This window comes from Stenella coeruleoalba (assembly GCF_951394435.1).
Source record: "Stenella coeruleoalba genome assembly, chromosome: 12".
In the NCBI taxonomy this organism is placed as follows: Eukaryota; Metazoa; Chordata; class Mammalia; order Artiodactyla; family Delphinidae; genus Stenella; species Stenella coeruleoalba.
Genome location: NC_137158.1, coordinates 52,074,165 through 52,086,709, shown reverse-complemented (window position 1 = coordinate 52,086,709; position 12,545 = coordinate 52,074,165). Strand labels below are relative to the sequence as shown.

The 12,545-nt window shown below is 37.6% G+C and overlaps 1 protein-coding gene across 3 annotated transcripts in view; it reads right to left on the bottom strand.

Moving 5' to 3' along the window:
- SMPDL3A (sphingomyelin phosphodiesterase acid like 3A) overlaps nucleotides 1-12,545 on the bottom strand; it is a 33,908-nt gene that overhangs the window by 18,240 nt on the left and 3,123 nt on the right. For 2 of the 3 annotated variants that reach the window (XM_079939569.1, XM_079939568.1), the window contains exons 2-7: nucleotides 10,266-10,479; nucleotides 9,219-9,363; nucleotides 4,584-4,680; nucleotides 3,643-3,812; nucleotides 3,004-3,184; nucleotides 1,105-1,229 (exon numbers count right to left, since the gene is read on the bottom strand). In XM_079939569.1, coding sequence (XP_079795695.1) covers nucleotides 1,105-1,229; nucleotides 3,004-3,184; nucleotides 3,643-3,812; nucleotides 4,584-4,680; nucleotides 9,219-9,363; nucleotides 10,266-10,479 — 932 coding nt within the window. The remainder of the gene's footprint in view (nucleotides 1-1,104; nucleotides 1,230-3,003; nucleotides 3,185-3,642; nucleotides 3,813-4,583; nucleotides 4,681-9,218; nucleotides 9,364-10,265; nucleotides 10,480-12,545) is intronic. The other variant, XM_079939570.1, reaches the window with a different exon arrangement.

Genomic DNA, 12,545 nt, shown 5'->3' with positions numbered 1-12,545 from the left:
ATCTTTTCTTGTAAAAACATGCTCTAGGGATTAACAAATCTATCTCCTACTAAATTTACCTAGGAGAAGAATACAGTCACATCAATAGAGACTTTAACTGAGAAATTCTTTTCAAATTATATTTGTTGAAAGGGGCAGTACCCATAAGCTAAATGCCTGGCCTTTTGAGGCTGAATTGATATAGAGTCATGTACCAGCTCCAGAGAGCTTTTGTCTCAAAAGTTCCAACTCAATTTATTTTCCTTACAAAAAAAATTTTGCCAACATTTACTGAGTGCTTACTGTGAGCCAAGCATTTTTCCACGTGCTTTAAGAATAGTTGTTTGGGCTTCCCTGGTGGCGCAATGGTTGAGAACCTGCCTGCCAATGCAGGGGACACAGGTTCGAGCCCTAGTCTGGGAAGATCCCACATGCCGTGGAGCAACTAGGCCCGTGAGCCACAGCTACTGAGCCTGCGCGTCTGGAGCCTGTGCTCCACAACAAGAGAGGCCGCAATAGTGAGAGGCCTGCACACTGCGATGAAGAGTGGCCCCCGCTTGCCACAACTGGAGAAAGCCCTCGCACAGAAACGAAGACCCAACACAGCCATAAATAAATAAATAAATAATTAAAAAAAAAAAAAGAATAGTTGTTCATGTAGTCCTCACAGCAACTCAGTGAAGTCAGTAATATTTTAATCCCAGTTTTAAGGGGAATAGACTAGGACACAGAGAAGTAGGGTAAGACCACTCATGAGACAGTATGGTTTCAGAGCCTACATTCTTCTTCATAGCTGTGTTCAGGAGAAGAGTAATTAATAACAAATATGGAGTAGTGAAAAGTTTCAAATGTATGTAAGTCCACAAACAAGGCGCTACCCAATGAAACGCTTATCTAAGTAAATGTGAAGACCTTAGAAGACAGAAACAGCTTCCCAAAGGCTAACCTCATAAACTCACACTTAGAAAGCACTGACATTTCAAATATAAAAAAGAAGAAAAACATCCTGAGATTTCAACATAAAGTACGACTCACAATAGCTGTGCTGAAAACATTCAACTAAACTAATGAAAACTAAAAAGATATGCATAAATATGGGTCAATTCTAAAATTGTACCAACTTACCAGTAATTTATAATCACGAGGATCATATTGAAATAGTCTGACACCAGGATTGTTGGTCTGCTTTTCTAAAACACTCTTCACTGGAGTAACAGCAGGAGCCACAAACAAAGAATTTATCGGATTTCCTAGACAAAATATATGTACATAAGCATACATTTTTTAATAATTGAGTTTAACTATATTAAAAATATGAACAAATTCCAGATTAAGAGGTTAACAGAAGTAACGGCCAAATGACGTGTGACGCTTGATGGACTCTGATCTGAAACAACACTAAAGAGACACTTTTGAGAAAATAGGGGAAGTTTTACTATGAAGAGATTAAAAGAATTATTGTTGATTTTGTTAGGTAAGTTAATGGTATTATTATTATGTAAGTTATCCATATACTTAGCAATGAATACAGAAGCATGTAGGGCTGAAATACAGTTGATGTATGAGATTTATGTTCAAATACTTCAGAGAAAAAAGAATAAAGAATCATAGGTAAAATAAATGTGGCAAAATCTTGACAGATATTGAATATAAGTGATGGTACATGGGGGTTTGTCTTATAATTCTCTCTACCTATATATATATTTGAAATTTTTCATAATAAAACTATCCAACTTATTACAAGTACACACACACAAAATAGACAAAGCTAGTTTTTTTTGTACTCTACCTATAACAATATTCCAATAATTATATAAGAATTTGATTTAAGTGTCACCATGTTTTACACATATCTGCTATAACAGCAGCCCCCAACCATTTTGGCACCAGGGACCAGTTTTGTGGAAGGCAATTTTCCCATGGGTGGGGAGGGTGGGTGATGCTTCAGGCGGTAATGGGAGCGATGAGGAGTGATGGGGAACAGCAGATGACGCTTCGCTCTGGGCGGCCCCGTTCCTAACAGGCTGCAGACAGCGGTCTGCAGCCCAGAGGTTGGGGACCCCTGTATTATAGAACTAAATTTCTGAGTAAAAAAGCTACCAAATGCTGAAAATGGTCATTTTTACCAAGCCCACTCATTCTAGATGAAGAAGGTAAATAAAGCATTTCAAAAATGTTCCCCAAGGCTTCCCTGGTGGCGCAGTGGTTGAGAGTCCGCCTGCTGATGTAGGGCACACGGGTTCGTGCCCTGGTCCGGGAAGATCCCACATGCCGCGGAGCGGCTGGGCCCGTGAGCCATGGCCGCTGAGCCTGCGCGTCCGGAGCCTGTGCTCCGCAACGGGAGAGGCAACAACAGTGAGAGGCCCACGTAACACAAAAAAACAAAAATGTTCCCCAATTACTGAAAAAAAAAAATACATATTGATTTTCCTCCTGGCTGACTACTAAAAAATCAGAACTCTTATTTTGTTAACTCTCAGTTTTCTTGCCCTTATACAGAAGTTATCTTTAAAAATAGATAATCGTTGTCTTATTTAATGCTAGAGCTGCTTCTATTTTTTTTCTTTTAATGCTGAGTAGATGACAATGTCGATAAGCACTTAAAAGTAGGAGATTAATTTATTTTAAACCAACAGTAAATTGTGCTTTGCTCTTTAAATTCTGAGAAGTAAATCTAATCATATCAAAGGAAACTTGAGTCTAGCAGGTAAATAAAAAAGAGTGATTCTCTAAACTTGAGGACCTAAAAGAACATTTGAGTGAACTGAGGGTTTCAGAGGCTTTTGTGTCAACAGCAGTCAAATGATGACGGCCTTGTGGAGCTAAAAGGAAGAAACCCAGTGGCAGGACTAAATATGATTTGGACAGTTGCCATCACTCACAGAAGGTAACTGAGAAAAAGCAGGTGCTGGCAGGTAGATTTAATAAAACTTTTAATTTACTGGATCAGTAAAAATTAATGGATTTTTACTATTTTGTTCTAGCATCTTGGACTGAGGAGATGCAAATAGAATGTTATATTACCTTTTTTATCTGAAAGAACCATAATACTATCTCTGTGAGTGTGTCCATAAAATTGTCCTGCAATGATGTTACTGTATTTTCTAAAAATATCTATCAATTTCTCATTATAGTATTCTCTCATTGCCGTGATGCTCCTTGAATAAGGCAGGTACCCCACTGGAACATGAGCTATGATGTACACCTGGAGAAAGAAACACAAAGAGGACTGATGAGAATCTTTTCACACATTTTTCACAACAAAATGATTTAGATACCCAAGATTGAAAGTATATGAATTAAATTTTAGAAAGCAAATATACCATTTCTCCTATTTATTTACCAAAAAAAAGATGAAATTATGAAACTATTAATGGCCCTATATTTGCACTTGTCTATTGGAACTACATGGTTTATGATATAAGGTAACTGTGACATTGCTCAAATTTTTAAAAAAAATATCAACAGATGTCAATCAATCCCCAGAGCAATAAAAGCAAAATAAAACAAGCAACAACAGCAGAGGCAAATCACAAAGTGTTTCATGTAAGAATATCTTTAAATTTTAATACTTTTATTAATACCTGACCCCACTCAAGTCTAATAAGTATACAAGTTTAACCCTCTGTTCATCCCATGATGATGTTGGTCTATGGCATCTACCTTCTCCTTATTTTGCTGAGAGATGTTCAGTGTATTTTCTAGCCATTCAAACTGATTTGCTGGGTCAGTCTTATTTAGGGTCACAATATTTGGGCCATAGTATAAGTTTGTGTTGAGACTGATGATCCTAAAGTTCAGATTAGTTGAAACTTTCTGTGAATAAAAGCCACCTATAAAAACAAATTTGAAACACATTCTGGAATAATACACACACAGATACATATACACTGTGAAAGCAAAATCTTAATTAAGGTTTTCAATCCATTTAGGCAAGTTATACTTATTTCTTATTCTTTAGTTTGCACATACATAGGCTGTCATTGGATAAGAATCAGATTTAACAAACATTTATTGAAAACCTACTATGTGTCAAGTCCAATGCTGCCACTTCCACAAATTGAGGTAACAACAGTTGTATCCAACATTCACTTGAAAAGATAACTAAATGTTTTGGCACTAGGCAATGAGGTACTGAATTTTATAAAAGAAAGATTAATACATCAACTTCTACTTTTGTATGTTTGGGGAATTAAGATAAGAGATATTGTGAAATCTAAAATCCAAAGAATGGGAACACACATGGATCTTGCCAGAGAATACTGAGGAAGAAATGTCAGATAAACCAGAGCTGCTACAATCTCAGGTGAGATGAGGCTTAAAGGTATAACCCCACTCACACCTGTGAACCAGTGGTGACAGAACACCCTGCTCCCGTGGCACTTTCAGCCACTGGGACCCTGACCCTGCTTTCTTCACCCTGGGCCCACTCACCATCCATGCCACTCCCCGGCTTTCAAACATGATAAGGCCTCCAGAGAAACTGGGCACAGGGACTCTGCAGAATTGGCACACCCAAGCAAACATTAAAGATCTAAGTCTAAACAACATGAACTGAGATAAAAAATAGAGATAAAATAGGGATGAGTAAATCTTTCACTTACCTTTCCTTAGAGTACTAATAGCTTCTTCATCCAGCCATGGCTTCCAGAGGCTTGCTACTGCATTGTACACCTTGCTGGTGAATACAGGCAGTTGATCCTGGCCACAAACAATATAATCCACCAGTGAAACTCTGAAGATATGTGGATGAATTAATGTAAATATCACTTGAGCAGTTACTACTATGTTAGGCATCTGGAGATGCAGGAATACTAGATAGACTTGATTTTCAAGGATTTACAACTTAACTGGGGAGATGGAGGACAAAATGCAACCAATCATCTGTAAGACAATGTGCTAGGTACCACCACAAGGGTTCTGGGAGTGGAAAAGCAAGAACAATCAAGTCTAGCCCAGAGAGTCAGCAGGGAGAGTGAAAAGAGCATTTGAACCAGAACTTGAATAATGATTTCATCAAGTTGACAAGAAAGGGAATCAAAGCAAAAATAATGGCTCAGACACCAACACAGTGCCATATACAGAAACAAGCCCTTGTTTCAGCGTGACTGGGGTATAGAATGGACGTGAGAATATGCTTATTATAGAGACACTGAAGGCAGGTTTTAGCCTGAATATGTGGGACCTGGTGTAGCATGCCTAGGAGATGGATTTCAGAATTAAACAAAGTCCTCTGGAATGTTAATACTAGTATAAAGCTTTTTAACTTCTTGAATGAAGACTTATAACCACACGTTTTTGATTTTTTGTTTGTTTTATTGGAGTATAGAGTTGCTTTACAGTGTTGTGTTAGTTTCTGTTGTACAGCAAAGTGAATCAGTTGTACGTATACATATATCCTCTCTTATTTAGATTTCCTTCTCATTCAGGTCACCACAGAGCACTGAGTAGAGTTCCCCGTGCTATAAGGGTGAGGTAAAAAGGGAACCCTCCTGCACTGTTGGTGGGAACGTAAACTGATACAACCACTATGGAAAACAGTATGGAGGTTCCTTAAAAAACTAAGAATAGAACTACCATGTGACCCAGCAATCCCACTACTGGGCATATACCCTGAGAAAACCATAATTCAAAAAGAGTCATGTACCACAGTGTTCATTGCAGCTCTATTTACAATAGCCAGGACATGGAACCAACCTAAGTGTCCATCGACAGATGAATGGGTAAAGAATATGTGGCACATATATACAACGGAATAATACTCAGCCATAAAAAGAAACGAAATTGAGTTATTTGTAGTGAGGTGGATGGACCTAGAGTCTGTCATACAGAGTAAAGTAAGTTAGAAAGAGAAAAACATGTTTTTGATTTGAAGTCTCTTTATGTCAGCCTAAATCATATCGTTCTGATTTTTTAAAATAATATATGTATAATACATTACACCGTATTTTTATCATCCTATTTTATCATATTATAATAAAGTATCTTTATGGTGACATAAGCGCAGGGGAAGAAAAAAAACTTCAAGAAAGTACATACTGAATAAAAACCCAGAAATCATTTGTGAAATTGGGTAATTATTCCTATTTTTCATTTCAAAAAATTATGGTAAAAAACTGAAGCCATTTTCTTCACTCTCTTCATTTCCTTCTCTATATTGGTGACACAGACCTATTTCTTAAAGGAGTTTCCCTGTCATCAGTAATTAAAATTCTTAGTTTATTTTTTTTTTAAAGATGACACCCAAGTCACATTAGTTCCTAATACATGTGCTTAATACATAATGAAAATACGAATATATTCAGGGCAAGTAATAAGCAAATGACTTCTTTTAACTGAAACTGATTATCCAAAGGATATTTTCAATTCGTGTCAGCGATCAGAGTCATCTGTCTGAAAATTACACAATGGCTTAGGCCAATCTAAATTCTGATTAAAAATTGGTAATTATCATCATCATCATCAAAAACCTAATATCTTAGCCATTTGTTTACATTGGGATGGATGCCAAGATACTGGTATGGTCATGTAGAATCAAAATTATATAAACATTGCTCTAGATTTTTCTGTCTATTTTAAGTATGAAAAACATGAGCACCAGAGAAGTTAAGTGATTTATCCAGGGAGAGCTGGTCAGTCCCAGAGCTGGGTCTAAATCCCAGGTCTTTCTACCATCACTCTTACATCCAGTTATCTATTGCACAATGGGAAGTGACCCACTCACCAGTTTGGTAGCACCAGCCTTGCCATTGTAGGAGTACCTGAGGACCCTGGTCCAGACTGCTTCCTTGCCTGTCAATGGGAAGAAATCCCTGGGCTGTCCACACAAATATCTACTTCTGATGTAGTGGGTGGGAATTTGCGTCTGTATTTGTATGTTGATGTAGCTATGTTTAAATACATGTTTATGGGGTTTTAGTGGAGAAATAACACATCCGATTTATTTGTTACTAACATTCACTGGAATTTGATCTCAGATATGAGAAGTCTCCAGGAGAATTTGTTGTAGGGCTTTCGTGTTACATCTGACCTTCCTGAAACTGGGATGGAAGGACGGCAGTAGAATAATAGAAGGTTTTCAGGTATAAGGTCATAAGCTAGGAAGAGAAAAAAATTAACTGTTTAAGGTATAAAGGCTGCCAGTTTATCCTAGCTGTACATATAATCGGATATATTTTAGAAGTTGGATAGCATCTATATCTTGAATTATTATAAGATTTGGCTTTGCAGAAAGAAGGCAGAGATAAAAGTAAAATAAAACCAGTCCTCAGGGGAGTTAGGAAACATGTGTCCCATGTCACTGCTTCATGCTGCAAAACCACCACTTCACTTACTGAGGGCTTATTATGTGCCAGGTAGGAAACTATGCCCTTTCCACATAGTGTCGCTAATTCTCCCCAAAACTTTGCAAAGTAGGTATTACTGCTCTTGTTTACAAATGATCAGGGATAATTATGTGCATTATCCAAGTTGCTCAAGCTATTAGAAGCAGGACAGAACAGGTTTTTAACTTCCAGTGACTGTGACTCTAAACCCCACACGTTTTCTATTACAACAGTCTGCCTGTCACATAAAGCATGTAAAAACAATGTGTGTAACCTCTGATTCCTGGAGATTGCCCATTCCCAAGCCTCTGCCCTGTGTGGTCTAACATCTCAACAGTAACAAAAGCTGACCACTGGTTGAAAGGCCAACTCGCAAAGACTCACATATTGTTCATCTCAAGACAGGAGGCCGGGCTCAAGAAGTCACTTGAAACTTAAGGTCATCATAGAGTGCAACTTTTCAAAGTCACATTATTCACATTCATTAACTATTATAATCAAAACCTTCATTAAGCAGCCTTTGGACATGAGATGGAAAAGATATGCTAAACCAAAAGAAAAATGTAGACAAAGAAAGGCATGAAAGTAAATATAATGTTTAGGAAATATTGATATGTTAGTCTGGCAAGAGTAAAGGATGTGTGAAAGGATGTTTGTTTAACTGAACACAAAAGATCCAGGATGTGGGCTCTCCCACTAAGTGATTGCGAGCACCGGAACAAGCAACTTAACATTTCTGGGCCTCAGTTTTCTCTTTTGTAAAATGAAGAGCTCATCTAGACAAGGGGTCAGCAAACTTTTTCTATGAAGGGTCAAAAAATAAATATTACTTTAGGCTTCTGGGCCACATAGTCAATGTGGCAACTATTCTACTCTGCTGTTACAGTACACAAGCAGTCACAGGCAAAACAGAAAGCATAGCCATGGCTGTGTTCCAGCAAAACCTTATTTACAAAAACAAGTGTCACACTGCATTCGGACCACAGGCTCTAGTTTGCCAAGCCCTGAACTAAACAACAATCTCTAAGATCTCTTGAATCTGAACAAATCTAAGATTCTACACTGCTATAGCAGATCGCTGTAACCAGCGCTGCTATCCGATTGTTATGCACAGGCTGTTTAATAAACAGCCACCCTAATAGGTTGAAGCCTGGGCCGTATCAGGCATAAAAAATATTCTGAACATGCTCTCTACCTTGAATCACATCTTGAACATGGACCTCCCTTTTGGGTTCTTATGATGATTTTCTATGCTTTTGTTTTTAATCACAATCCAGCTTAGGTCAGAGTATGGGTAGTTTAGTAGGCCTAACAGAAATTCTGAAAAATGTAAACATTTGTCAACATTAACCGTTTTTGCTAACCTGAACATGGAAATTCAAATGAACAAAATTATTCAAAAGAAAGGAGAAACTGAGGAAGAATACAAAGGAAATCAAGAATTAATAACTCACAAACTAGGTAATTTGATTCCAAAATCTCGCTATGGATATAACTTTTTTTTTTTTTTTTTTGCGGTACGCGGGCCTCTCACTGCTGTGGCCTCTCCCGTTGCGGAGCACAGACTCCGGACGCGCAGGCTCAGCGGCCATGGCTCACGGACCCAGCTGCTCTGCGGCACACGGGATTCTCCCGGACCGGGGCACGAACCCGTGTCCCCTGCATTGGCCGGCGGACTCTCAACCACTGCGCCACCAGGGAAGCCCTGGATATAACTTTTTATGAACTATTAGGAGTCCCTTTCAAGTCCCCAAAGCACTTGTCTTGCCTTCCTCGACGGTTAGCATTAAGAGCAAACTCCACCTCCAGGAGCGCCCCTCCCACGCCCTATCATCGGCTAGTTATCAGCATAATTTTGACACTATTGATGGAAAAAATCCTTTAAGCATTTCCAGAAGTTGTGGTCAAGTTTACCTGTGGCCAATAGTCATGATTACCCAGTGCAGGGAAAACCTGGAGATTTGGAAAGAGACTCTGGACTGTGGTGGTCATATTAGCAATCACATTTATGACCGTGTCTGTTGAGAGTTCACGCACTGGAACATGAGGTGGGCTATCCCTGAAAAGGAGACAGAATCATAGAAAACAAAATCAGTTGCTATAAAAGTCACTAGACTCCCGTGTAATGCCTTGCTGTATTGTCATTGTCAAATTCCACTATAAATCAACAGATGATAAAGAGTTGATAAACTACTCTTCATTTACCTTTGTCCCACAGGGAAGCCTATACAAAAGAAAATTTGTGAAATACAAAAGATAAACTGGAAATCTCAGTCTATTTCACTGCCTGACTGAAGATTTATAAGAGGCAAAAATTTTTAGCAATTAAAAGCACAGATTCCAGGGCCAAAAGTGCCAGGTTTGCCATTTATTAGCTGTGTGCACTTGGGCAAGTTACTTAGATACTCAGTGCCTTCATTTCCTTATCTGTAAAATGGGAATAATAATATCCATTGTGAAGATTAAATGAGTTACAATGTATAAATTAAAACAGTGCCACGGTCATTACTTCAGGTCCAGGAAATATTAGGCCTCTTCACTCTGTCATGATGGATGGAATTTGTTAATTACACCACCAGACGATGATGTTTGCAAAATCGCTATCACAGGTTAACTCCCATTGTTGCCTTTTGTTTTTGGATTATTTAATCAAGACCTATTATCACATTAATAAACACCTCAAGACACTGACACAAATACGCTGTTTATGGATTCATCTCTTAGTTAACATGGACATATTTCTAGAGCCTGTATTCTAAACAAGCAAACAGAGAAACAAAACTGGGTCTTTTAAAGTTTTTCTTATCCCTAATAATGTTGATTAATTTGATCTAGTATTTTTTTAAACCCCAAGAATTCTTAAAACGTAATATATATTCTTATGAAATTCGGCATTCTAATGAACTTTAGGACACTGTAGATACATACTGAGTAACTAAGGGTATTTATATAATCACTCACCCTGTCCATATCATAAAAGATGCTTCCTGTCCTGAATTTTTAATAAAATCAAATGCTGACAGAATGAGGTGATAAGGAGAATCACATAGAACATCTCCAAAAGGGCCAGGGTTGGAGGCGCTTGCACCTTTCGAGGAAGCGCACACTTTTGTGTGGTCATCTGTGATGTGGTAAGTAGGGTCTAAGTGTAAGTCAGTCACGTGCCAAAACTGTCCTGGTGATGAGAAAATAAATGCGGTTAAACCTACTTCTCTTTTGGAATTCCCATACCAATATTTACAGTATGACGAGACAGTTGCTCCACCCTGTGATAGAGGAAAGCCTTAGTCATTTAAATATTCATATGCCCTGAAGTTAAATACACTCCCTGTCAGAAATAAGGATTCTAAAGACAATAGGAAGACTTTACTAGAATTTACTATTTACACACATCAGAACTGATGAAGTCCCTCAAAGCATGACTACTTAATAAAGACTACAGGACAAACATAAGTTTGCATAGTGATATATATGGAGACATCCTTCTGGCAAGTCAATAATAATCCCATATTGTATCTTAATAGCATGTCTCCTTCCTTGTAGAATTTAAGGTTTTAGAATTTATTTATTTTCTTGTAGAAAAATGGACAAAAATATGTGTTTTATTAGGGTCACACAGTGAATAGATTGCAGAACTTGTAACTAATAAATCTCACTCCTAATTTCTTGTAAAATCTTGCCTCTCAATATTAATGAAAAAAAGAGTCTTCAGTTTAGCTTTCAGCCCAAAATAGCCAACTGCCAGAGGTTCTTAAAAGCTATTTAACAGAGGAACATCTTCTATCATACACTTGTATAAGATGTTTATAATATTAAGGGAAGCATTTGTTAAAGAAGATGCTTCCACTGGGTTTTCAGGGAGAAGCCCAAGACTCACTTGATAGCACCCCTGATTGGAAATCATCTTGAGAAAGATTCTTTCATTGAAGGAAACACAGGTTAATCATAGTAGTATCTCTCTTTATTAAGTATTTACTATGTGCCAGACATTGTAATAAGCAATTTAAATATACTGTGTCATTTCATTCTCAAAACTACTCTCTGAAGTAGGAATCACTGTTCTCATTTTAGAGTTGAGAAATTAATGCTGGATCAGTTAGAAAATTTGCTCTAGTATATACAGCTTAATAAATGGCAGAGACAAAATCTGACCCCTCATTTTGAAGGGCCCTCAAGTTTGCTTATACTTAATTCACATATATCTTCAGTGATTTTGCTGCCTTCTCATATGCGACCAATAAACTGTTTTAATATTGAGACTTTTTCACACTTTGAATTTGGAGCTCACTCTGATTAGGACCAATTTACAATAGGAAACATCAGAAGTGACATAGCAGCAGTACTACACCAGAAGCAGGGAGCAAAGTAGAATGCAAACTTTTATCTATACAAATGATAAAAGCTAAGTATGCACCTTGGATAAAGCCCAAAGCTGGATAATAAAGTAGAAAACTGAAAGCAGTTTACTTAAGGTGGAAAAGGTGTACTATATTTAGGATGTTATTTCTTTGCAAAGTTGTTGTAATTTTATAACACATTTAAGTTCACAGCTAAGAAGTGGTAGACAGAAGATCCAGAACAAAGTAGTCATTAAATAGTCTTTACGGTCAATTACTTGGTATTCAGCCCCCATTTGAAAACATTTGCCAAGAGTTATTTCCTTCCATAATGCAGAAAGTACTGCAACTCTTTTTCCAGCTTGGACATACTTTACCCAGCACATAAAGTGGTTTGGCAGATAGCTCAGAATCATCCTGGTGGCTGCCCTTCCTTGGGGTATAAATATATACTGCATCTCTATTTTACGTAAATATGTACATTATTATTCATAGAATGTTAAGGTATGTAGTCAACTACACACAGAACAGCACAGTGTTATGGTTAAGGATGGGGGCTCTGGAATCAGACCGCCTTACTTCAAATCCAAGCTCTTCTTCCTAATCTAGTTGTATGATCTCGGCCTGTTTCATCTGTAAAATGGGAATAATATTATTGTCTACTGAATGAGGGTTAAGTGACTTAGTAGCAGAAAGAGCCTGGCATCTGGTAAGCTCAACATTAGTTGTATTGTTATTCATTTGTAATGTCAAGCTTGCATCTGAGATTGAATTTCCTCATTTCCAAGTAGTAGCTGAAATGTACTGAGTACTTACTGTAAGTTTAATACTGTTTCTTATGCTTTACGTGTATTGACTGACCATTATTTCCATTTTACAGGTAAGGAACTGCAGCACTCAGAAA